Source organism: Zalophus californianus, chromosome X (genome assembly GCF_009762305.2).
Source record: "Zalophus californianus isolate mZalCal1 chromosome X, mZalCal1.pri.v2, whole genome shotgun sequence".
Taxonomy (NCBI): domain Eukaryota; kingdom Metazoa; phylum Chordata; class Mammalia; order Carnivora; family Otariidae; genus Zalophus; species Zalophus californianus.
The window spans coordinates 80,531,461-80,558,960 of NC_045612.1; the positions used below are offsets into that span (position 1 = coordinate 80,531,461).

The 27,500-nt window shown below is 38.3% G+C and overlaps 1 protein-coding gene and 1 long non-coding RNA gene across 6 annotated transcripts in view; one reads left to right on the forward strand and one right to left on the reverse strand.

Annotated features, from left to right (window-relative positions):
- NBDY (negative regulator of P-body association) overlaps positions 1–9,113 on the reverse strand; it is a 278,753-nt gene extending 269,640 nt beyond the window's left edge. For 2 of the 5 annotated variants that reach the window (XM_035725505.1, XM_027608155.2), the window contains exons 1-2: positions 8,772–9,113; positions 6,919–7,037 (exon numbers count right to left, since the gene is read on the reverse strand). In XM_035725505.1, the coding sequence (XP_035581398.1) occupies positions 8,801–9,007 (207 nt within the window). In that variant the 5' untranslated portion in view covers positions 9,008–9,113 and the 3' untranslated portion in view covers positions 6,919–7,037; positions 8,772–8,800. The other 3 variants (XM_027608157.2, XM_027608154.2, XM_035725506.1) reach the window with 3 other exon arrangements.
- On the forward strand, positions 8,864–21,670 carry LOC113930738. Its single transcript, XR_003522601.1, has 3 exons — positions 8,864–8,994; positions 9,799–9,856; positions 21,463–21,670. It is a non-coding gene; the product is annotated as an uncharacterized LOC113930738 (long non-coding RNA).
- Positions 21,671–27,500: the final 5,830 nt, after the last annotated feature.

Sequence of the window (27,500 nt, forward strand, 5' to 3'; positions counted from 1 at the left end):
TTTGGTGGAGAAGAGAATTGCAGGTGCTTCAGAAGGGAGGGAGGCCTTATCACAGAGCGAGGATCGAGAGAGAAAGAGAGAGAGAGAAACCAACACACAGGGGATTACACAAGAAACACACTTCCCCAAAACCACTGACTGTGAAAAGGAGAGGGGCTGATTATTTTTTGTTTTTACAAGCAGTGGAGCTCAAAGTCTGAAGTTTCAGAAGTCTGCACCATCGCTGGGGTTGTGCCAGGTGGGTACAGTAGTGTTCGTCTAGGGAAGAAGGTAGAGGCCCAGAAGTGGACAGCATGGTCTGAGGACACCCTCATTTGCACTGGGAGAGACAGTTCCCCTCTTTGGAGTGCATGTGGGAGAGGTGGCATATCCTGAGATAGGATGAAACAATGGGCACCATTGAGCAGCACTGTTAATTAGCAAACTAGCAAAGGAACCTGCTGAAGGCAGCTAACTTGGATGCCGGCTTTTGGCTGAGGTCTACCATAAATGCCGAACCCCTGCACAGTCACGCAGCTGCTTTTCTGGGACAAACTGACCGGAGCCACAGTGTGGCGAGACCTTCCCCAGAGAATCAATGTGGGTTTGCACCTTGCCAGGTTCCTAAAATTTGTTAGAGTTTTGAAACCCTGCCTCACCCTTGAAATAAAACACAGAACACTGTGCCACCAGGCAGGTGGATGGCACAGACACAGACAGGGTTCTGATGGAATCTTGGGACATACAGGGGGAGATAGTTCGCTCTTCTGTGAGGGCTTCCTGAACAGGAGCAGGCATGAACTCCCCTCTTTGGGGACATGAGAATGGGGTGAGGCCATTTCCCTCCCATCCATCAGCACAGACAGACTTCAGTGAACAACACAGCACCCCCAGAGGAAGCTGCAGTTGCTTATAACAATCCCCACCCCACTGTACCTTGCAGATGCATCTCCACTAGGCCAAGTCCACCTGAGAACCAGTGCAGCAGGCCCCTCCCCCCAGAAGACCAGCACAAACCCCCTGCACAAACAAAGTCTACTGACCATAGAGTACTAGAAAACTTCAGCTTTGCGGGAAATAGGATCTAGCCATTTTTAACAAGCACATCAAAACACACCTAGTTAAAACCCACCACACAATGTCCAACATCCAAACACTCCCCACTGTAGGCAAGGAGAAACTCTGCAGAGGACTGACCTAAGTGAAGGAGCAGCCAAAACACAGCAGCAGAGTACACACAAAATACACCAAAAAAAACTTCCTGAAGTGCCAAGCTCTGGACAGTATATGATCTTTCTTAATTTAGCCATTACTCTCAGGAGCAGGAAATGTAATAGTCTTTCTGAACACACAGAAGACAGAGATCTAAGCAAAATGTCAAGACAGAGGAATCTATCTCACAAGAAAGACCAAGAGGTAATGGCCAGTGATCTAATCAAAACAGTTATAAGTAATATGCCTGAACAACAATCTTAAGGATGCTAGCTGGACTTGAGAAAAAAAGCATAGAATACACTAGGGAATACTTTACAGCAGAGATAAAAGATCTACAAACTAGTCAGGCAGAAATAAAAAAACTATAACCAAGATGCACAACCAACTGGATGTAATGACCACAAGGACAGAAGAAGCTGAGAAATGAAATCAGTCATATAGAAGATAAAATTATGGAAAATAATGAAGTTGAAAAGAAGAAGGAAAGAAAAATACTGGATCACAAATGTAGACTTAGGGAACTCAGTGACTCCATAAAGTGTAATAACATTTGTATCATAGCAGTCCCAGAAGAAGAGAAGGGAAAAGGGGCAGAAGGTTTATTTGAGGGAATTATAGCTGAAAACTTCCTAATCTGGAGAAGGACACAGATATCGAAATCCAGGAGGCACAAAGAACTACCATCAAAATCAACAAAAGCAAGCCAACACCAAGATATAGCACGGTGAAATTTATAAAATACACAGATAAGGGAAGAATCTTGTAAGCAGCAAGGGAAAAAAATTCCTTAACCTAGAAGAGAAAACAAATCAGCTTTGCATCAGATGGATCCACAGAAACTTAACAGGCCAGAAGAGAGTGGCATGATATATTCAATGTGCTGAATGGGAAAAATATGCAGCCAAGAATTCTTTATCCATTAATGCTGTCATTCAGAATAGAAGAAGAGATAAAGTTTCCCAGACAAACAAAAACTAAAGGAGTTCATGACCACTAAGCCGGCTGTGAAAGGAATTTTAAGGGGGACTGTTTGAGTGGAGAAAAAAAGACCAAAAGCAACAAAGACTAGAAAGTAACAGAGAAAATACCCAGAAATACCAGGGCGCCTGGGTGGCTCAGATGGTTAAGTGTCTGCCTTCGGCTCAGGTCATGATCCCAGGGTCCTGGGATTGAGTCCCCCATCGGGCTCCCTGCTCGGCAGAGAGCCTGCTTCTCCTTCTGCCTCTCTCTGTCTCTCATTAATAAATAAATAAAATCTTAAAAAAAAAACACCCAGAAATACCAACTTTACAGTTAATACAATGGCACTAAATTCATATCTATCAATAGTCAATCTGAATGTACATGGACTATATTCTCCAATCAAAAGACAAAAGGCATAAGAATGGATAAAAAAAAACAAGACCTATCTAAATGCTGCTTAAAAGAGACTCATTTTACAACTAAAGACACCTGCAGATTGAAAGTGAGGGGATGGAGAGTCTTTCATCATGCTAATGGATGTCAAAAGAAAGCCAGAGTGGCAATACTTATATCAGAAAACTAGATTTTAAACCAAAGACTGTGAGAAGAGATGAAGAAGGGCACTATATCATAATTAAGGGATCTATCCAACAAGAATTTCTAACAATTGTAAATATTTATGCCCCCAATTTGGGACCCAAATATGTAAATCAAACAAACATAAACAAACTCATTGACAATAATACAATAATACTAGAGGACTTTAGTGCTCCCACTTAGAACGATGGACAGATCATCTAGGCAGAAAATCAAAAATGAAACAATGGCTTTGAATGACACACTGGACCAGATGGACTTAACGGATATATTCATAACATTTCATCCTAAAGTAGCAGAATACACATTCTTTTCAAGTGCAGATAGAACATTCTCCAGAATAGATCACATACTGGGTCACAAATTAGTCCTCAACAAATACAAAAAAGACTGAGATCATACTGTGCATAACAGACCACAATGCTACGAAATTTAGCATCAAACCAGAAAAAATTTGGAAAGACCACAAATTCATGGAGGTGAAAGAACATCCTAATAAGAATGAATGGGTTAACCAGGAAATTAAAGAGAAAATAAAAAAGTACACAGAAGCAAATGAAAATGAAAACACACAGCAGAGGCAGTGCTAAGAGGGAAGTATATTGTAATACATGCCTACCTCAACAAACAAGAAAAAGTCTCAAATACACAACTTAATCTTACATCTAAAGGAGCTACAAAAGGAGCAAGAAATAAAGCCGAAAGCCAACAGAAGGGAAATAAAGATTAGAGCAGAAATAAATGATATAGAAACAAAAAAAAAACACAGAACAGATCAAAGAATTAAGAAAATTGATAAACCCCTAGCCAGATTTATCAAAAAATGAGAAAGGAACAAAGAAATAAAATCACAAATGAAAGAGGAGAGATCACAAGAAATATAAGAGAATATTATGAACAGTTATATGCCAATAAATGGGCAATCTGGAAGAAATGGAAAAATTCCTAGAAACATACGAACTACCAAAATTGGAACAGGAAGAATTAGAAAATTTGAACAGACCCATAATCAGCAAGGAAATCAGTAATCAAAAATGTACCAACATCAAGGCATCAATCCCATTTGCAACTGCACCAAAAACCATAAGATCCCTAGGAATAAACCTAACCAAAGACATAAATGTTCTGTACTCTGAAAACTATAGAATACTTATGAAAGAAACTGAAGAGGACACAAAGAAATGGAAAAACATTCCATGCTCATAGAGTGAAAGAACAAACATGGTTAAAATGTCTATACTACCCAAAACAACCTACACTTTTAATGCAATCCCTATCAAAATACCACCAGCATTTTTCACAGAGCCAGAACAATTATGGAACCACAGAAGACCTGGAATAGCCAAAACATCCCAGAAAAATAAAAGCAAAAATGGAGACATCACAATTCCAGACTTCAAGCTATATTTTGAAGCTGTGATCACCAAGACAGTATGGTATCGGCACAAAAACAGACACATAGATCAACGGAATGGAATAGAGACTCGGAGAAATGGACCCTCAACTCTATGGTCCACTAATATTCGAAAAAGCAGGAAAGAATATCCAATGGAAAAAAGACAGTCTCTTCAATAAATAGTGCTGGGGAAATTGGACAGCCATATGCAGAAGAATGAAACTGGACCATTTTCTCATACCATACACAAAGATAAACTCAAAATGGATGAAAGACCTCAATGTGAGACAGGAATCCATCAAAATCCTAGAGGAGAACAACGCAGCAACCTCCATGACCTTGGCCACAGCAACTTCTTGCTAGATACATCTCCAAAGGCAAGGGAAACAAAAGCAAAAATGAACTACTGGGACTTCATCAAGATAAAAACTTCTGCACAGTAAAGGGAACAGTCAATAAAAACTAAAAGGCAATGTATGGTATGGGAGAAGATTTTTGCAAAGGACATATCAGATAAAGCACTATTATCCAAAATCTATAAAGAACTTATCAAACTCAACACCTAAAAAATAAATAATCCAGTTAAAAAATGGGCAAAAGACATGAACAGATATTTCTCCAAAGAAGACATACAGGTGACTAATAGACACATGAAAAGATGCTCAATATCACTCATCATCAGGCAAATACAAACCACAACCACGATGATATGCCACCTCACAACTGTCAGAATGGCTAAAATTAACAACACAGGAAACAACAGGTGTTGGCGAGGATGTGGAGCAAGGGGAACCCTCCTACACTGTAGGTGGGAATGCAAAGTGGTGCATTCACCCTGGAAAACAGTATGGAGGTTCCTCAAAAAGTCAAAAATAGAACTACCCTATGATCCAGCAATTGCACTACTAGGTATTTAACCAAAGGATACAAAAATACAGATTCAAAGAGGCACATGATCCTCAATGTTTATAGCAGCATTATCAACAAGAGCCAAACTATAGAAATAGCCCAAATGCCCATCTACTGATGAATGGATAAAGAAGATGTGGTATATATATATATATATATATATATATACACATAATGGAATATCACTCAGCTATCAAAAAGAATGAAATCTTGCCATTTGCAATGATGTAGATGGTGCTACAGTATATTATGCTAAGTGAAATAAGTCAGAGAAAGACAAATACCATTTGATTTCACTCATATGTGGAATTTAAGAAAGAAAACAGACGAACAGAGAGGAAGGGAGAAAAAAAAAAGAGAGAGGGAAGCAAACCATAAGAGACTCTTACCTACAGAGAATAATCTGAGGGTTGATGGAGGTGGGTGGGGTATGGGCTAAATGGTTGATGGGTATTAAGGAGAGCACTTGTGATGAGCACTGGGTATTATATGTAAGTGATGAACCACTAAATTCTTCTCCTGAAACTAATGTTTTACTATATGTTAACTAACAGGAATTTAAATAAAAACTTGAGATTAAAAAAAACAATAACAAAAAAAAACATACAAATAGTTTAAAAACTCAAATATAAATATCAGGAATAATTCCATCATTCAAAAACATGCACATATATTTCTATGTAGTTAATGAAAGAAATGTCTTATATGGCCAAAATCTTTTGGAATGAGAAGCTCATACATAATTTTGCTTTTTCTTATCAGAAAGATAAAAAAAACATTTTAAAGCAAAAAATAAGATGAAGTTTAATGGTAATTGGACTAATGATTTCACAATCTGATTTTTACAAAAGAGCCCCATGTGTTTGTAAATTAAACAAATTCATGAGTCAGAAAAGAAATCATAAGAGAAATTACAATTGAATGACAATAAAATACTACATATAAAAATCTGCAAAATTCTTTTAACATCATATGTAGTGGAAGATTTATAGTGATAAATTCTTATTTTAGAAAAGGAACTTGATAGTTACTGGGCTAAAAGTCCAGAAGAAAAATTAGAAAAAGAGCAAACATAAAGCAAGTAAAGAAAATAACAAAGATTAAAACAAAAATTTTAAAAAACAACATATTCAATGGTGAGGGTGATGAAACCAAAATCAGAAAATACATTAGAAATTGATTACTGTAATTTATCACATGGTCACACTCTCAAATTAATTGAGAAAAACTCCATATTCCTTCATAATTAAAATGTCTCAGCATACTAATCCTAGAAATGAACTTCCTTATCCTGAAGAAGCAAATCTAAAAATCGTGAAACATTTGTATAATTCCCTTGTAAATTCAAAAGCAAGAGAAGAAAATCCTCTATCACTGTTACTGTTTCTCATTGTAGTGAAGATCCTAGCTGGTACAGTAAGAAAAGCTAAAAAAGAAATAGTGACAAGAAACTGCCATTATTCACAATATAATTAACATATAATCCCAGAAAATCTATAAATTATCAGAACAAACAGAATTCAGAAAGACTGTAGCATATAAAATCAGTATGTAAAAATATTAATCATGTTCCCATTTACCAGCAAAAAATCAGAAAATGGGTTTTAAACACATTCACACATTTCCCAGTAACAACAAAAACTATAAGGTAATTAGGAGTGAATTTAACAAAGCAGCTTATAAATTACATTATTATGATATGGTATATGTGGTTTCATATAATGTAGAAAATAAGTTTCAATTTTACCATTTGGTGCTAGCTTTGTTTTTCGTTTGGCTATTTCTTTTTACAACTCTTATTCCTCTTCCTCCCTTAATAAGCGTTTTGGTAAATAAATTACCTTAAAAAACACAATTACCTGGTGCAGGACATCAGAAAAAGCAGGGCAGCAGCGTCAATAATCTTCATTGTCTTCACTAGATGAACCATTTTATGAATGCACCAAGGAAATGGATTCGTTCTGCAATCCCTCAAAGACTGAAAAATAATAAAATAAGGTAAAATGATTTCCTCTGTTATTGTCCATCTCTCTCCCCTGGCCTCCTTAAGTCCTTAAGATCTACCATGCTCCCATTTCTATTATATATTCCTGTAAAACAGTTAAATGGATAGTATTAAAAGAGGTCTACTGCAAATTAAGAGCATAGATTCTGGAAGCCCTTTAGAACAGGGTCTAGCACATAAAAAATGTTCAGTAAATATGTGCTATTATTACAATTTTCAATGATTTGAATCACTAGAGGAGATTATGTAGCTCTTGAACTTTTTGCCTTGCACAATCTCCTTTGTTTTCTACCTGAGCACTGCTATCCTTATGCCCTACCCCCTACCACCATTACCCTTTTGGACATTGAAGTAAAGTTGAGGCAAATCAGAGTGTAAAGGAATGACTGGATGATGCTTTCAAGCAAAACCAGAGCTCATTCTTTTTCTATGCACTATCTCTAAGTCCCAAGTCCAGAGCCTCCTTAGTTTCCACTGTTATTCTAGAATTTACTGACTTATTTATTCAAATATATTTCACTCCTACTATGTACCAGGCACCATGCCTTGTCATCCATTCCCTACAGCTCCCAGCACAATGCCCAGTCCTTTGCAAGGGCTCCATAAAGGTTTATTGCGTGAATGAAGAAAGGATGCCGTTTCCTTGGATTACAAGAATCTGTGATGCTTGGGTCAGATTTGGTCTTCTTTCTTGCATTCTAGAAGGTCATCTAAATAGAAGGTTGTTTTTCTGATAGGAAAAACTGGACTCCTAAAATACATCACTTGATAGAAAATCTTCCAATGGTTACCACCACCTTTGGATTAAACCTACATACTCCTTAGCATAACATTCAAGGCCCTGCAACACTCTATCGCACCTCCAAGTCTTTCTCCAAGATTCAGTTACACCCAAGCTTTTCACAGAAGAAGCCTGCTTTGGGGCTTTTGTCCTGGAAACACCAGGCCTGAAAAGCATTCTCTCCCTTTCCACAAGACAGATGTCACTCACCCTTTAAGGCCCACCCAAAGTTCCCCTTTCCTTTTTGATGGGTCATGATTACAACCGGAATGACTTTGTCCATCCCGAGTGATCCCTGCATACCCTGAACAAGCACTTGGGTTTTACACTTACACAGTGTAACTTTTTCCTTTTTTTTTTTTTTTTTTTTACTTAGGAAATTTTCCTGCCACACACAGAGAGAAACACATTCCTGAAGACTCACTTTAGAATACCCTCTGTCAGCACAGGAATTAGGACTGTTAGCATAGGAATGAGGCCTTCCATATGTTATTGATCTTGAATCAATGACTTTTTAAGTGGAAAAGTTTCAAATATACACAAAAGTAGTGAGAACAGTATAATGAATCTCCACGTATACATTACCCAGTTATGATCAACTCATAAACATTTTGTTTGTAACCCCCACTTCGGGCCCACTGAATTACTTTTAAGCATATCAAAAGATTTAAATCTATTTCTTAAAAAATATAAAAATTATCATAGCTAATATATTAAAAATAATTACTTAATGTCTATAAATATCCATAATTTCACCCAAACGTATTTTGTGAAAGAGCTATTTAATGCCCCCTTTTTTGTTTGTTTATTTTGTTTTTAAATTTTGAAATCGTGGAAAGAATAGAGAAAAGAGGAATGAGATCTGGGAAATTGAATAATTAAGTTGCAGAGAGCCTGGATGTTCAAGATGAGAAAAAGAATCTGACCTGGTTTGGGGTGGGAGAAGTATATTCTACTACTTCTCCGGAGGAGGAGGGTGCGATTTCAGGCCCGGTGATGCAGGAGAAGGTGCGGAGGGAAGAGGGTTACTACCTCCGTTGGGGGTTCCTTCTGGATAATCCCACCGTGGAGCTAGGAGGCAGCGTTTTTTTGGAGGCCTGGTTTCCCGGGTATTTCCAGGTGGGAGTGTGGATCTCCCGGAGGCACAAGGTTGGTCCCCCATAAGGATTATAGGACTGGGCGTCAGCTCTCTCTAGTGGGCCCGGCGAGGCCGAGACCTGAGATGGCGGCGGGTCCTTTCCAGGCACAGAGCTTCCTCCGGGTTTCGCGCTTACCGTATTTCCTGTATCCTGAAACGCATATCCCCTCTCCGTCTCCACCCTCCCCTCCCTACTCCACCCTATTTTAATGTTTCTACAGAGGAGGGTCTTAAGAAGACGAGGCGTATATTTAATATTTAATGTTTTTCCTCTGCCCGTCCCCCCAAATGTAACTAAATCTATGTTCTGTCTTACACAATCTATGCAATTTTAAAATTAGAAGAAATTTAGGTTTACTCCTAAATGGTAAACTCTGCATAGATTGTGGAAAAGCGCGGAGGGCGGGGGCGGGGGGGGAATAGGTGCGCAGGTGTGGGGGAGGGGGGAGAACAAAGAAATTATTCAAAAGCTAAGGGCTTTACTATAGAGTTGCCAATGAGCAACACAGAGCCAGGAAACTACCTAGGACCTTTTAAAAAACAATACGCAAACGTGTTAGTTGACTAAAGTGAGGAATAGCACATTAGCATTAACCATGGTAATTGAATGTGGAAAATAGTCACCGTATGTCATAGAATGTAATGTCACTTATTTATTCGTATTTTAACAAATTAGAAATCTCTAAAGGCTTACTTTTTTAAATGTCTAATTTTTTTTAATGTTTCAATATCTATCAAATTTCATTTGATGAATCTCAATCTCAATTGATGGGATGTCATACTTTAATTGGCAATGTTTTTGTTCTCTTTTCCAGAGTTATGGAAAATAATAATTCATCTTACTATCTGGTGTATTATATTCTATGATATATGGTAAGTAACCAGAAGAGGGTGTAATGTGGCTTTGAAGAAAAGGCTACTGGAACTTCTTAGACCTTCATCATTTACGTCTATCCCCCTTTGGCTATGTACAAACTAGACCACTTTTACACCGCTGTCCTCAGTGTTTTTTAATAGAGAGAGTTCAATCCTTAATGTCAAAATAGAACTGACTTTTAAAATACTCTGTTATTTATAAGCTCTGTGATATTTAAGTAGTCAATTAAACACTTAGAGGTATAGTTTCCAGGAGATAATAATTTCTTCCTTTTAAAACTATTGCCATAATCAGGGATCATGTATTTAAAGTACTTATTAACCATGATTGCCTCTCATCTTCACCATCACTACCTTCCTCTAAGTACCAGTGCTGCCCTTTACACAAACTAGATACTAAATAAATGTTTAGGAAATAAATGACCCTGTGGTTTTCTACCAAATGCTACTAAAAAAGAAAAATGTTGTAGCAGTGGGTTAATGAAAACATGTGAAGGGAAATCAAGAGAAGCAATGCTTTAGATTTAGAAAAGCAGTTGGGACTAGACATAACATATGGCAATCACCAACATAGATCTGGCAGTTGAAGTCATGAAGATGGATGTTATCCTCAAGAGAAAATATAGAGAAAAGGGAAGTAGGCTAAAGACAGAATATTGAGTAGTTAGAGACAGAAGAAGAGTAGTCTACTGCAAAGCCTGAGAAAGAGTAGCCAAAGTCAGAAGAGAGGACTCTAACCTAGTGTTTTTCACTCTTGGCACTACTGACATTTGAGGCCAGATTCCTCTTTGTGGAAGGGGCCTGCCCTGTGTGTTGTAGAATGTTTAGCAGTATCCCAACATAGGGCAGTAGCACTTCCTCACCCGCTGTAAAACCAAAAATGTCTCCAGACACTGCCAAATGTCCCCCTGGGAGGCAAAATCATCCCCATTGAGAACCATTGGTCTATCCCTAATCCTCCAAGCTTGCTCCTTTCCTAGTCTTCTTTATTTCAGTGAATGTCATCCCTTCTACCCAATTGTACAAGTCAAACCTTATTACTATTTTTTATACCACAGAATATTTCATTATTTTCCAAAGTAAATGAAGTAACATTTTTGCAGTCTTTTCAGATGAGTCTCTCAATCTGTGAAACTAAAGACTTTAAGAGTAAAAGTTGAAATTAAGTTGTTTTATAGCTACTGTTTTAGTAAATTAAGATAAATATTGCCTATTTTAGTAAAATAACAGGAATTAAAAATTATACCAAAAATTTTTGAATTTTTTAAATTAGGAAGTTGGTTGATTAATTCTAATTTCTTTTGGAAATTAACTTTTATCTCAAGGCCAAGAATTTTTCTCTTGCATGCACAAATGTAAAGGACTTCTTTGTTAATTGTTTTTAAGTACCAATCTAAGGACAAAAACCATGGATTTTTTGTAGGATTTTCATAAAATGGAAACTAAGAATGATTTGGAGTGAGACTAGACATATTATTTATTTTGTTTTAATTTAGGTTTTTAATGTAATGTTTCACTAGGATTTTTAAAAGAATTCTATAAAATAAAAATAAGGAAGCAAAAATATCTATTAGCTCTTTGCCTAGATAACCTCTTTAAACATCCAAAAGTTTAAATAAGTGTAAAAGACAAATAATATAAGGTTAGAAAAAGTGAATAGTCAGGAAAGATACCAAATGAAAAGTAAAAATTTCCAAAGTTGACCATTATAATTAGTTTTCAATAATTGCTTGGGGGAGAGGAGCAGAAGGTAAATTTGTATATCTGTTTACATACACAGGTACATGTTTGTGAGATGCATGTACCTGCATATGTGTTTTTTATTTCACAAAGTTGATCATATAGTCACAGTTTTTGTACTTAGGTTTTTGGTGTTTTTAACTTCACCATATAGCTTAGTGATTTTTCCATATAATCTTTCTTATTGTTAATTTTTTTAATGGCTGCACACAATCCCATTATATGGACTTACATTGATTTTTATTTTTTCTCTCTATGGGTTTGTCTATATTGGACATTTCATATGAATGGAATCATACAATATATGATCTTATGCATCTGGATTCTTTCACTAAGCATATTTTTCAGGTTCATGATGTTGTACAATATATCAGTGCTTCCGTTCTGCATGGAGCACTGGGTGTTATGAACAAACAATGAATCATGGAACACTGCACCAAAAACTAATGATGTAATATATGGTGATTAACATAACAATAAAAAATTAAAAAAAAATATATCAGTGCTTCATTCTTAATATTTTTTAAATTTTATTATGTCATTACATCATGAGTTTTGATATAGTGTTCCATATGATTCATTGTTTGTGTGTAACACCCAGTGCTCCATTCCATAAAATTTTTATTGTGGTAACATACACATAACAAACTTTACTATTTTTATTTTGAAAAATCTTAATCATCTTAATCATTTTGAAGTGTACAGCTCAGAAGTGTTAGGTGTTATGCAACAATCTCCAGAAGTCTTCATCTTGCTAAATTGATATGCTATAACCATTAAACAACAACTCCTCATTCACCACTGCCCCCAGGCTCTAGCAACCACCATTCTACTTTCTGTCTTTATTAGTTTGATTACTCTAGTACCTCATTAAAATAGAATCATACCATATTAGTCTTTTTGTGAATGACTTATTTTGCTTAGTATAATGTCCTCAAGTTTCATTCATGCTGTAGCATGTGTCAGAATTTTCTTCCCTTTAAAAGGTGAATATGTGCCGGGATTTCCTTCCTTTGAAAAGCTGAATAATATTCCATTGTATGTATATACTACAATTTATTCATGCATTCACCTGTTATTGTACATTAGGGTTGCTTCCACGTTTGGACTATTGTGAGTAATGCCTCCGAGAACATGGGTATACAAATATCTCTCAAAGGTCCTGCTTCCAAGTTTTATGGATATGACCCAGAAGTGGAATTAATGGATCACATAGTATTTCAATGTGTAATTTTTTTTGAGGAAACACCAAAATGTTTTCCATAGTGGCTGCACCATTTGACATTTTAACCAAGAGTGCACAAGGGTTTCAATATCACCACATCCTTGCCAACACTAGTTATTATTACTTTTTGATATGCATCTTCTTTTTTTTTCTGTTTCTTCTCAGTCATTTTTAGAACTGAGGTGTGATTGGGGCGCCTGGGTGGCTCAGTCGGTTAAACATCTGCCTTCATCTCCGGTCATGATCCCAGGGTCCTGGGATCAAGTCCTGCATCGGGCTCCTTGCTCAGTGGGGAGGCTGCTTCTCCCTCTCCCTCTGCTTGCTTCTCCCTCTGCCTGCTGCTCCCCCTGCTTGTGCATGCACTCTCTCTGTCAAATAAATAAATAAATAAATCTTTAAAAATTAAAAAAAATTATCACCATACATACTGGATTAATTTTCTTGTCATGAGAAATTTTGAGATTTACTCCATTAGCAATGCTCAAATTGGCACTACAGTATTAACTATAGTCGACCAGTTATACATTATGTACCCATGACTGACTGACTGACTGACTTTAGTTAGTGAGTTAGTTAGTTTCAAGGTTTTTAAAATTTAGGTTGTTTTTTTATTTAAAATCAATTAATTAAAATTCAGTGTACTATTAGCTTCAAAGGTAAAGTTAAGTGATTCACCAATTGCATGTAATGCCCAGTGTTCATTGCATCAAGTGCACTCTGTAATGCCCATCACCCATGTGCCCCATTTCCCCACCCACCTTCCCTCCAGAAACCTTCAGTTTGTTTCCTATAGTTAAAAGTCTCTTATGGTTTGTATCTTCCTCCAAATTCATCTATATTTTATTTTTCCTTCCCTTCCCCTATGTTCATCTGTTTTGTTTCTTAAATTCCTCATATGTCTAAAAATCACATGACATTTGTCTTTCTCTGACTTGTTTTGCTTAGCATAATACCCTCTAGTTCCATCCATGTCGTTGCAAATGGTAAGATTTCATTTTCTTGATAGCTGAGTAATATTCCATTGTGTGTGTGTGTATGTATATATACATACACACACACACATATATACATACATATACATACATACATATATATATATATATATATATATATATATATATATATATATATATATACATACACACACCACATCTTCTTTATCCATTCATCTGTCAATGGACATCTGGGCTCTTTCCATATTTTAGCTATTGTGTACGTTGTTGCTATAAACATTGGGGTGCATGTGTACCTTCGAATCACTATGATGTATCCTTTGGATAAATAGCTAGCAGTACAATTGTTGGGTTGTATGGTAGCTCTATTTTTAACTTTTTGAGGAAACTTCATACTGTTTTCCAGAGTGGTGATAGCAGTTTACACCACAGTGTAAAATGATTCCTCTGTCTCCACATCCTCACCAACATCTGTTGTTTCCTGACTTGTTAATTTTAGACATTCTGACTGGTGTAGAGCTGGTATCTCATTGTGGTTTTGATTTGTATTTCCCTGATGCCAAGGTATGTGGAACAATTTTTCATTTGTCTGTTGGCCATTTCCATGTCTTCAATGAAAAAATGTCTGTTCATGTCTTCTGCCCATTTCTTGACTCATTTATTTGTTTTCGGGGTGTTGAGTTTGATAAGTTCTTTATAGATGTTGGATACTAGCCCTTTATCTGATAAGACATTTTTAAATATCTGCTCCCAGTCTGTAGGTAGTCTTTTAGTTTTGTTGAATGTTTCCTTTGCTGTGCAAAAGCTTTTTATCTTGATAAAGTTCCAATGATTCACTTTTGCTTTTGTTTCCATTGCCTTTAGCAAGAATTTGCTGCAGCCCAGGTCAAAGAGGTTACTGCCTATGTTCTCCTCTAGGATTTTGATGGATTCCTGTCTCACATTTAGGTCTTTCATCCATTTTGAGTTTATTTTTGTGTATGGTGTAAGAAAAATAGTTCAGTTTCATTCTTTTGCATGTGGCTGTCCAATTTTCCCAACACCATTTGTTGAAGAGACTGTCTTTTTTCCATTGGATATTCTTTCATGCTTTACCAGACTAGTTGACCATAGAGTTGAGGGTCCTTTTCTGAATTTCTTATTGTGTTCCATTGATCTATGTGTGTTTTTGTGCCAGTACCATACTGCCTTGATCACTACAGTTTGTAATGTAGCTTGAAGTCCAGAATTGTGTGCTTCCAGGTTTTTTTTCTTTTTCAACATTCCTTTGGCTATTTGGGGTCTTTCTGGTTCCATACAAATTTTAAGATTATTTGTTTAAGCACTGTGAAAATGTTGATGGTATTTTGATAGAGATTGCATTGAATGTGTAGATTGCCTTGGGAAACATAGGGATTTTAACAATATTTGTTCTTCCAGTCCATGAGCATAGAATGTTTTTCCATTTCTTTGTGTCTTCATCCATTTCTTTTTTTTAAAAAAGGATTTTATTTATTTATCTGAGAGAGAGAGAGAGAGAAGGGGGGGGGTAGAGGAGAAGCAGGCTCCCCACTGAGCAGAGAGCCCAATGTGGGACTCAATCCCAGGACCCTGGGATCATGACCTGAGCCGAAGGCAGACACTTAACGACTGAGCCACCCAGGCACCCCTCTTCCTCTATTTCTTTCATAAGTGTTTTATAGTTTTCAGAGTACAGATCCTTTACCTCTTTGGTTAGGTTTATTTGTAAGCATGGTAAAGTTTTTGGTGCAAATATAAATGGGATCGATTCCTTCATTTCTTTCTTCTGCCTCATTGTTGGTGTATAGAAATGCAACTGACTTCTGTGCATTAATTTTATATCCTGCCACTTTGCAGAATTCCTGTATGAATTCTAATAGTTTTGGGGTGGAGCCTTTTGGGTTTTCAACACAGAGTATCATGTCCTCTGCGACAAGCGAAAATTTGACTTCTTCTTTGCGGATTTGGATGCCTTTTATTTCTTTTTGTTGCCTGATTGCTGAGGCTAGGACTTCCAGTAGTATGTTGAACAATAGTGGTAAGAGTGGACATCCCTGTTATGTTCCTGACCTTAGGGGAAAAGCTCTGATTTATTTTGTTGAGGATGATATTTGCTGTGGGTTTTTCATCAATGGCTTTTATGATATTGAGCTATGTTCCCTCGATCCCTACACTGCAGAGAGTTTTAATCAAGAAAGGATGCTGTAATTTGTCAAGTGCATTTTCTGCATCAATTGAGCGGATCATATGGCTCATATCCTTTCTTTCCTTAATGTGGTGTATTACATTGATTGATTTGCAGATATTGAACCACCTTGCAGCCCAGGAATAAATCCCACTTGGTCCTCATGAATAATCCTTTTAATGTACTGTTGGATCCTATTAGCTAGTATCTTGGTGAGAATTTTGGTATCCATGTTCATCAGGGATATTGTTCTGTAATTCTCCCTTTTGGTGGGGTCTTTTTCTGTTTTTGGGATCAAGGTATTGCTAGCCTCATTTTGCTGATGGCAAGTGATGTGGAGCATTTTTTCTTGTGTCTGTTAGCCATTTGTATGTCTTTTTTGCAGAAGTGTCTGTTCATGTCTTCTGCCCGTTTTTTGAATGGATTATTTGTTTTTTGAGTGTTGAGTTTGAGAAGTTCTTTTTAGATCTTGGATACCAGCCCTTTATCTGTAATGTCATTTGCAAATATCTTCTCCCATTCTGTGTGTTGCCTCTTCATTTTGTGGTTGCATTGATTCTAAGGTGGACTTGTCCTAGTGGAAAAAAGCCTCCAGCGAGCTGAGGGACAGGGCTTGGTGTACATGTCTTCAAACTCCACTATGTGGTGCTGTTTTGCTCCCTGAGGTTTTTCAGAACTCATGAAGTAGATGAATATAGCTGTGCCAGGCTCTCTAGCTAGGAATTGAAAATGTGCCCTGTACTCTTCAGTGAGCCCTCAGAGAAAAGCAATCAATCACTCTGTCTCCTGGGTTTCCGTCAGAACTCTGTGTTCACCCTGTCTGTGACCGAGCGTTTTTATCTCAGGCATAGGACTTAGTTTCAAAACTCCAAATTTTAGGGACTTCCAAGGTGCAAACCTGCACTGTTCCTCCCAGGGGAGGGGGCTCTTGCCACACTTCTGCCTTTTGCTGAACCCCTCCCAGGAAAGTGGTCTCATGCCCATGCAGCAGTTCACAGTTTATGGCGACACAGAGCAGAAAACTGGCACCTAGACTCACTGTTCTTAGCTGCCTTCCCTAATCCTTGCCAGGGAACTCTGCCACACTTCAGGCACCACCGATTCTTCTTGTGATGCTGGGTATCCTGAGACCACTCTGTCACACCTGCGATTTCTCCCTGCTTCACTACCTGAGCACTTTTAAGCCAGGCACATCCCCCACTGTAGCAGACTTCTAAAAGTTCTGGTTTTCCACTCTGATGCTTATAATACCTTGTGGTTGCCACCTTAAACAGGCTTCCTCCCCTCTGCCATTTCCTCAGCTATATCTCTGCACCTCCTACCTTCCAAACCATGGTCGTTTTTCTACTGGTCAACTTGTAGCATTTGTTTTCTCGGATCTGTTTAATTTCTTTGGCTTTCACTAAGATTTGGTAACTATCTAGTTGTATTTGAGGGACAGGACAAACTTGTAGGGTCCCCCTACTCCTCTGCTATCCTAACTCTTCCCACAGGAGATTTTGATTACTGATTTAATTTCTTGCTGGTATTGATCTGTTCAAGTTTTCTATTTCTTCCTGTTTCAGTTTTGGTAGTTTATATGTTTCTAGGAATTTATTTCTTCTAGATTGCCCAATTTGTCAGCATGTAATTTTTCATAATATTCTCTTAAATTTTATTTCTGTGGTGTTGGTTGTGATCTTTCCTCTCTCATTCATGATTTTATTTCTTTGGGTCCTTTCTATTTTGTTTTTGATAAGTCTGGCTAGGGATTTATCAATTTTATTAATTCTTTCAAAGAACCAGCTCCTGGTTTCATTGATCTGTTCTGTTGTTTGTTTTTCTGTATCATTTGTTTCTGCTCTAATCTTTATTTCCCTTCTTCTGCTGGCTTTAGGCTTCATTTCTTGTTCTTTTTCTAGCCTCTTTAGCTGTGTGTTTAGGTTGTGTTTTTTAGAGTTTTCTTGCTTCTTGAGGTAGGCCCATTATGCTATATGCTTTCCTCTTATGACCACTTTTGTTGCAGCCCAAAGGTTTTGGACTGTTGTGTTTTCCTCTTTGTTTCCATGATTCTTGTCTTCTGGGGGATGGGCCCACTGATCTGGTTCTTGGTCACACTTGACTAAGAAAAGCAGCACCTGCAGAGGTCATGGGGGCAGGGCTAGGTGTAAGCATTTTAGGCTGATAGTGTTGATGCTGTGCTGCTTAGTAAGTTAGTTTATGCCAAGGGGCTGGGGAGAGAAATGGCACCAGCCCCCTCCCTTGTCCCTGGAGAGGGTGTTCATACTGGCTTTTCCCAGGGAATCACACCCAGAAGAGTGAATAATCTCCATCATGTGTCCAAAACTTCCCTCAGATCCCTGCCTTGGTCCTGTCTGTGTCTGGGCTGTCTCCCCACCTGGCAGCACAGTGTACCTGTGTTCTATCCCAGGCAGGCCAGCTCAGTTTTAAAACTCCAATCTTTAGGTACCTGGCATTGCCCAGACCCACACTGGTCCTCTGGCGGAGGTTGTTACTGTGCTGGGATTCATGCAGATTTGTCTCAGGAGGTCAGTCACACCAAAGTGCTGGGGTGTGGGATTTGAAGTAAATCACTGCAAAGAGCCATTGTGCAGGTTAGCTGCTCTCAGTAGGTATCTCTGTGCCTTTGCTGAGGGGCAGGTGAGGGAAATGTCACCTGCAGTCTCCTTTGTCCCTCAGAGAAGCAATGCCATTTCTCTCAGATTTGCTCCAAGAAGGGGAAAACTTCTCTACCGCTGTGTCTCAGGCAATCCTCAGATTGTGCCCTCTGCCCCCAGTTTACCTGCCTGCCTTCTCTACAGGAGCTCTGCAGTGCCCTCAGGGATCTTATACCAGCCACACCATCGACCTCTAAAACTTTGAGTCCTGCTGGTTGTAGAAACTCACAAAAATCAGCCCCTCTCGTTTCCCCCATTGATGTCTTTAGGGAAGTGTTTTCGTTGTGCGATCTCTCCCTCTCTCACCTCTCTCTGTGACCAGGGTTCCCTCCTTTCTGCAGCACCCTTGTTCCCTTTCTTCCCCAAATTACATCTCTGCACCTCCTACCTACATCGATGTGGCCTCTTCTCTCCCTCTAGTTGTGCAGTTTAGTCTGTCCTCAGATCAATGTCTTGGGTATTCAGAATGATTTGATATTTATCTAGCTGTGTTCAAGGGACAATACAATGTTAAAGTCCTCCTACTATTCCACCATCTTAGCTCCTCCTACCCCATCACTTATGTATTTTATAACTGGAAGTTCGTATCTTTTCACTCCCTTTATCCATTTGGTCCACACCTTTCACCTGCCTCTGGGAACCACCAATCTGTTGTCTGCATCTATGAGCTTGGTAAGCTTTATGTTTGTCTGTTTTTTAATTCCACATATATGTGAGATTACATGGTATCTCTTTTCTCCTGTCTGACTTATTTGACTTAGCATTATACTCTCTAGGTCCATCAATATTGTTAAAGATAGCAAGATTTAATGCTTTTTTATAGCTGAGTAGTATTCCTCTGTGTGTGTGTGTGTGTGTGTGTGTGTGTGTGTGTGTGTGTCTACACCACTTATTTATCCATTCATCCATTGATGCACCCTTGGGTTGTTTCCATATCTTGGCTATTATAAATAATTGTGCAGTGAACATGGAGTGCATATATCTTTTCAAGTTAGTGTTTTTGTTTTCTTTGGACAAATACCCACAGGTGAAATTTTTGGGTCATATGGTAGCTCTATTTTTAATTTTTTGAGGACCCTCCACAGTAGTCATCTTAATGTGTGTTAGGGGTCATCTCGTATTGGTTTACATTTGCATCTCCCTAATGACTAGTGATATTAAGCATGTTTTCATGTGCTTATTGGATACTGTGTATCTTCTTTGAAGAAATGTCTTTTCAAATCTTTGACCATTTTAAAATTGAGTTATTTATCTTTTTTATTATTGAGTTGTAAGTTTTCTTTGTATAGTCTGGATACCAGACTCTTACAATTATATGATTTTGCAACAGTTTCGCCTATTCTGTAGGTTATGTTTTCACTTTTATGATAGTGTTCTTTCTTCCACAAATTTTTAAAATTTAGATGAAGTCTAATTAACCTTTTTGTTTTTGTTTGTGCTTTGAGGGTCATATCTCTGGATCCATTACCAAATCCAATGTGATAAAGATGTGCCCCTGTTTTGTTTGAACTAAGTGTGTTGTAGATTTAGATCTTACATTTTGGTTTATGATCTATTTTGAGTTAATTCTGACATATGGTGTAAGGTAGAGATCTAACTTCATGTTTTTTTTTTTTCATATGGATAGTCAGTTGGTTCCAGCATTAGCTTCTGGAGTTATTATTTCCTCCCCACTGAATGGTTTTGGCACTCTTGTTAATAATCAGTTGACCGCAAATACATGGGTTTGTATCTGTACTCTTGATTTTGGTATGTTTAGTGGTGTCCCACATGTCTCTGAACTTCTGTTCATTTTTACATTTTTTTCCTTTTATGTGTCTCAGAATGAGTAATCCCAATATACCAACTTTATCAATTTTTTCTTCTGCCTGCTCAAATATTCTGTTGAGTCCCTCTAGTGATTTTTTTTTTTAATTTTGGTTACTGCACTTTTCAACCTCTTAATTTCTATTTGGCTCTTCTTAAAAATTTCTACCTCTTTATTGATATTCTCTACTTTATGAGATACCAGTCTCATGCTGTTTTTTCCAATTTTTTATTTAAATTCCAGTTAGTTAACATACAGTGTGATATTAGTTTCAGGTGTAGAATTCAGTGATTCATCACTTACATACAAAACCCAGTACTCATCACAAGTGTCCTCCTTAATCCCTATCACCTATTTAACCCATCCCCCTGCCCACCTCCCCTCCAGTAACCCTCAGGTTTTTCCCTATAGTTAAGAGTCTGTTTCCTGGTCTGCATCTCCCTAACCCTGTGTTCATCTGTTTTGTTTCTGAATTTCCACATATGAGTGAAATTCTATGGTATTTGTCTTTCTCTGACTAACTTATTTCACTTAGCATAATAATCTATGTCTCCATCCATGTCATTGCAAATGGCAAGATTTCATTTTTTTTTTATGGCTGAGTAATATCCCATTGTGTGTGTGTGTGTGTGTGTGTGTGTATCTCACATCTTCTTTATCCACTCATCAGTTGATGGACATTTTCTTTAGTTCTTTAGAAATGGTTGTCTTCTTTCTGTGTGTATAGTTTATTATTTTCTGTGTAAGGAATATATGTTCCTTATTTATTTGCATGCCTTATATTTTTTGTTGAAAACAGTACATTTTAAATAATATGATCTGAAAAATTCTGCAGATCAGATTTTCTGTTCCTAGGATTTATTTTTTTTTGTTACTTCTGGTAGCATTGTAGCTTGTTTGTTGAGTGACTTTTTGAAACTAATTCTGTATACTCTGTATTTTTGTCATGTGTGTGGTCACTGAAGCCTCTGTTTCATTAGTTTAGTAGTCAGGTAATTATTACAAAAATATTTCCTTACATGTCTGTAATCAATAGGTCTCCCAGGAGTTCTGTGTACATGTTTGTGCATGCCTTCAACATTCAAACAGAAGTTGACAATTCTGCTTTAATCTTCACTTCTTGCTTGCACAGAGCTTCAAAGTCAGTCAGAGGTAAGGACTTGGCTTCTTTGGTTGGTATCTGCACAATCCTGGGCATTTGCACATGCATATTCATATGTGTGGTCTTCTAGACTACCAGGAATATATTAAACCTTTTCTTTTATTTTTTTTTTAAGATTTATTTATGTACTTGAGAGAGTGAGAAAGAAATGGGGGAAAGGGAAAGAGAAACTTAAGGAGACTGCACTGAGCAGGGAATCAGACACATGACCCTGAGTTCAAGACCTGAGCTGAAACCAAGAGTCAAACACTAAACCTACTGCACCACCCAGGCACCCCTATTAGAACTTTTCAAATCCTCAATGGAAATGTCATTTCTGAGCTTTTCCTTCTAACATTTTTGATTATCCTATTGTTTGCAACATTGTTTTTCAATAAAGTTTTTATTTATTTATTTGAGAATGAAAGGGAGAGCAAGAGAGCTTGAGAGGCAGAGTGGGGTAGGGGCAGAGGAAGAAGCAGAATCCCTGCTGAGCAGGAAGCCTGAGCCGACCTGGGACTCTATCCCAGGACCCTGGAATCATGACCTGAGAGCCGAAGGCAGATGTTCAAGTGATTGAGCCACTCAGGCACCCCTGCAACATTGTTTAATTAGTGACATTGAATGCCTTTCCATGCGCTTATTGGTCATTTATATATCTTCTTTGGAGAATAGTGTATTCAAATCCTCTGACCATTTTTCAATTGGGTTACTTATGATTTGTTGGCTTTGTAGGAGTTTTTGATATATTTTGGGTACTAACCCCTTACCAATAATGCATATATTTCCTCTCATTGTGTAGGTTGCCTTTCACTTGATTGTGTCCTTTGGTGCACAAAATTATAAAATTTCAATGTAGTGCAATTTATCTATTGTTATTTTTGTTACCTATGTTTTTTGGGTCATATTAATGAAATTATTCCTCTATTCCCCACTCCCTCATATACCCAATGATTTCTTCTAAGAATTTTATAATTTTAGCTTTTATGTTTAGGTCTTTGATTCACTGAAATTTACATTTTATATGTGGAATAAGGTAAGGGTCCAACTTAATTATTTTGCCTTTGGATATCCAGTATTCCAACACAATTTGTTGAAACACTGTCTTTTCTCCACTCTATGGTGTTAACACCCTTGTTGAAAATTATTGAGAATATATGTAAGACTTTATTTCCTAGCTTTCTATTCTACTGCATTGGTCTATACAAATGTCTTTAAGTCAGTATCATACACCTTTGGTTAATGTAGCTTTGTAATGTTTTGAAATCAGGAAACATGAGATCACTGACTACATTCTTTTTTAAGACTATTTTGAATATTTGGGATCTGTTGATATCCTTGATACTGAATTTTAGGGTGGATTTTTCTATTTGTGTAAAAAACACCACTGGGATTTTGATAAAGGTTGCACTGAATCTGTAGATTGCTTTGTGTAATATTTACATTTTTTCCAAATTTTTATTGAGATATAATTGATGTACAGAGGGTCTCAGGACCCTCAGCATCACACACACACACAAAAAAACCAGGGGTGTCTGAGTGTGGCAGAGCTCCCAGGTATCAAAGCGGGGAAGCTGGTTGCAAAGACGGAGTTGAGGAGTGGGCTCTCAGCTTGGGATTGCCATAAACCATGACCCGTGGCACAGTTGGGCCACTACTTTTTGAGCAGGGATCCAACAAGTGGCAGATCTGGAAAGAATCCCCTACCTCCCCTGGGAGGAGTGGCACGGGAGGGCACTGCAGGAATCAGCTGGGTTTGGAGACTCCAAACGGGGTCATGTGCCAGAGATAGAAATGCTCGGGCACAGGCCAGGTGAGCACTGAATGTGGCCTGAGACCAGGGGGACAGGAGTGATTGACTTCTTTCCTCTGAGGGCTCACTGAGGAGTGGGGCCCCGAGGTCTTGGCTCCTCCCAGGCCAGAGATTGGGAGGCTGCCATTTTCACTCTCCCCCTCCAAAGCTGTATGGAAAGCTTTCAGGGAATAAAAACTACTGGAGAGCAAACCCGAGCAGATTACTTAGCATGGCACCTGGCAAGGTGATGCAATTCCACCTCGGGCAAAGACATTTGAGAATCTCTGCAACAGGCACCTCCCCCAGAAGATCAGCAAGAACATCTAGCCAAGACCAAGTTTACCCATCAATGAGAACTGCAAAACTCCTGTGCTAGGGGAATACAGCACATAGAATTCCTGTTTTTTTCCCCATGATTCTTTAGTCTTTCAAAGTTAATTTTTAAAATTTTCTTTTTTTTCTTTTTCTATTTTATTGAATTTTTCTTCTTTCCTATTTCAACCTATATCTTATTTTATCAATTCCTTTTTTAAAATCGTTTTTTAATTTGCACTTTCATAGTCATATTCTATCCCTTCATTGAATTTAACCTTATTGTGTGTGTGTGTGTGTGTGTGTGTGTGTGTGTGTGTGTGTGTGTGTGTATGTTTTTCTTTCCTTAAAATTTTGGGATACAGTTTCTTCTAACAGACCAAAATATACCCTAAATCTAGTGTATGGCTTTGTTCTAGTCTCCCACCTGATCACATTCTTTTTTTTTTAACTTTTCTTCTTTCTTTTTCCAACCAACTTCTTATCAAATCCTTTTTAAATTTTTTTAAATTTTCATCTTTACAGTCATATTTCATCCCTTCATTGTATTTACCCTTATTTTTGTGTATATATAAATTTTCCTTTCTTTAAAATTTTGGGAGGCAGTTTCTTCTAACAGACAAAATACACCCAAAATCTAGTGTATGGCTCTGTTGAATTCACCAGCCTGATCATATTCTTTTTTTTTTCCCTTTCTTCCCCCCCCCCCCCCCAGTTTCAGGTCTCTTCTGATTTGTTTAGTGTATATTTCTCTGGGGTCATTGTTACCCTTTTAGCATTTTGTTCTTTCATTCATCTATTCGTCTCTGGACAAAATGACAAAACGGGAAAACTCACCTAAAAAAAAAAAAAAAAGAACAAGAGGCAGTACCGAGTGCCAGAGACCTAGTCAATATGGACATTAGTAAGATGTCAGAACCAGAGTTCAGAATGACAATTATAAAGATACTAGCTGGGCTTGAAAAAAGCATAGAAGATATTAGAGAATCCTTTTCTGGAGAAATAAAGGAGCTAAAATCTAACCAAGTCAAAAACAAAGAGCTATTAATGGGGAACAATAAAAAATGGAGGCTCTAATTGCTTGGATACATGAGGCAGAAGAGAGAATTAGTGATATAGAAGACCAAATGATGGGAGGACTAGGGAAAAGATGGCAGAGGAGTATGGGACCATATTCCAATCAGTCCCCTGAATTGAGCTGGATATCCACCAGACCACTTTGAACAACCATGAAATCAGCCTGAGATGTAAGGAGATATATCTGGATCTCTACAAACAGAATATGACAGGCGGTTGGTTTCAAGGTACGATGCGGGGAGCCATGATTCCACAGGCAGTTATTGGAAGATAAATGGAAGAGGGAGAGAGCTGAGATGTCACGACCCTACACTGCTGGTAAGCAATAGCCTCCAGTGCTGGGATTGGGGCACAGACTCGCAGACTGGTAGTGGCAGTGAAAGGACTTTAGGGCAGGGCCCCACGTGTGAACTGGGGGCAGCTGGCGGTTTTAGAAGCACAAAAGGCAGAGACCTGCCCCATGCCCTGACCTGGAGGTGAGGACTGGGAGCCCTGCTGAGGGGCCCAGAACCCAGGACTCTGCAGTTTTTAGCAGCACAGACAGAAACGGAGATAGTGGGGCCTGGAGAGCTCACTGAAGGACAGACTGCGATGTCTTTGTTCTGAGGCAGAGGATTGGAAACTGCCTCTTCTGTTCTGACTCTTGGAAGAGATGCGGAAAGCTGCCAGGGAAAGCCACCAGAGAACAAAGCCCCCCAAAACCAGTTTTCACTGAACCCATCCCCCACCACAGGGGGCAGGGCAACTCTTCCCAAACAGGGTTGCCTGAGTACAGTGCAGCAGGCCTCTCCCCCAGAAGATGGGCTGGGAGAACAAGAGGGTGACAACCCTAAGATTCCTACAAAACAGGTGTATCTTGCTTGAGTTCTGGTCAATAATTTGGACTTTGTACATTCCCTCAACTACCCCTCAACAGAATGACTAGGAGGAGGAACCCCCAAAATAGGAAAGACTCAGAGACTGTGACTTCTGACACAGATTTACAAATGGATACAGATATAACCAAGATGTCAGAAATGGACTTCAGGGTAACAGTTATGAAGACGATAGCTAGAATGGAGAAATCGATTAGTGGCAACATAGAGTCTCTAAGGGCAGAAATGAAAGCTGAAATGGCAGAACTTAAAAATGCTATCAATGAGATCCAATCTAATCTAGATACTCTAACACCTAGGGTAAGCAAGGCAGAAGAACGAATTAGTGATCTAGAAGACCAATTAATAGACATGAAAGGAAAAGAGGAGGCCAGGGAAAAACAACTCAGATTCCATGAAAATAGAATCAGAGAAATAAGTGACACCATGTAACGTTCCAATGTCAGAATTATTGGGATCCCTGAGGGGCTGGAGAGAGAGAGGACTAGAATGTATATTTGAGCAAATCATAGCTGAGAACTTCCCTAATCTGGGAAATGAAACAAACATTCATGTCCTAGAGGCAGAGAGGACCCCTCCCAAGATCAAGGAAAACAGGCCAACACCCTTGTATGTAATAGTAAAATTTGCAAATCTTAGAACCAAGGAAACTATCTTAAGGGCAGTTAGGGGAATGAGATTCCTACTGTACAGAGGGAGGAACATCAGAATAATGTCAGACCTATCTACAGAGACCTGGCAAGCCAGAAAGGGCTGGCAAGACATATTCAGGGTACTAAACGAGAAGAACATGCACCCAAGAATACTTTACGTGGCAAGGGTGTCATTTAGAATCGATGGGAGAGAGGCAGAACATCCATAGCTGGCAGAAACTGAAAGAATATGTGACCACTAAGCCAGGCTTGCCAGAAATATTAAGGGGGGTTCTATAAAAGGAGAAAGACCCCAAGAGTGATATAGAACAGAAATTTACAGAGATAATCTATAGAAACAAGGACTTCACAGGTAACATGATGACAATAAATTCATATCTTTCAATAATCACTCACAACGTGAACAGCCTAAGTGCTCCCATAAAATGGCACAGGGTTGCGGATTGGATAAAAAGAAAGGACCCGTCCATATGCTGTCTACAAGACACTCATTTTGAACCTAAGGACACATCCAGACTGAAAGTGAAGGGATAGAGATCCATCTTCCATGCCAACGGACCTCAGAAGAAAGCTGGGGTAGCAATTCTTATATCAGACAAATTAGATTTTAAGGTAGACTGTAGATAGAGACAAAAAGCATGTGTCTCTATATCACTATATCATGCTTAAAGTGTCTATCCAACAAGAAGGCCTAACAATTGTAAATATCTATGCCCCCCAACATGGGAGCAGCCATCTACATAAGCCAACTGTTCACCAAAATAGTCATATTGATAACAATATGTTAATTGTAGGAGACCTCAATACTCCACTCTCAGCAATAGACAGATCACCTAAGCAGAAAATCAACAAAGAAACAAGAGCTTTGAATGACACACTGGACCAGGTGGACCTCATAGATATATACAGAACATTCCACCCTAAAACAACAGAATACTCACTCTTCTCCAGCACACACGGAATTTCTCCAGAATAGACCATGTACTGGGTCACAGATCAGGTCTCAACGGATACCAAAAGATTGAGATTATTCCCTGCATATTCTCAGACCATAATGCTTTAAAACTGGAACTCAATCCCAAGAAAAGCTTTGGCAGAAATTCAAACACTTGGAAGCAAAGACCACTCTGCTCAAGAATGTTTGGGTCTACCAGGAAATCAAAGAAGAACTTAATTAATGGAAACCAATGAGAACGAAAACACATCAGTCCAAAACCTATG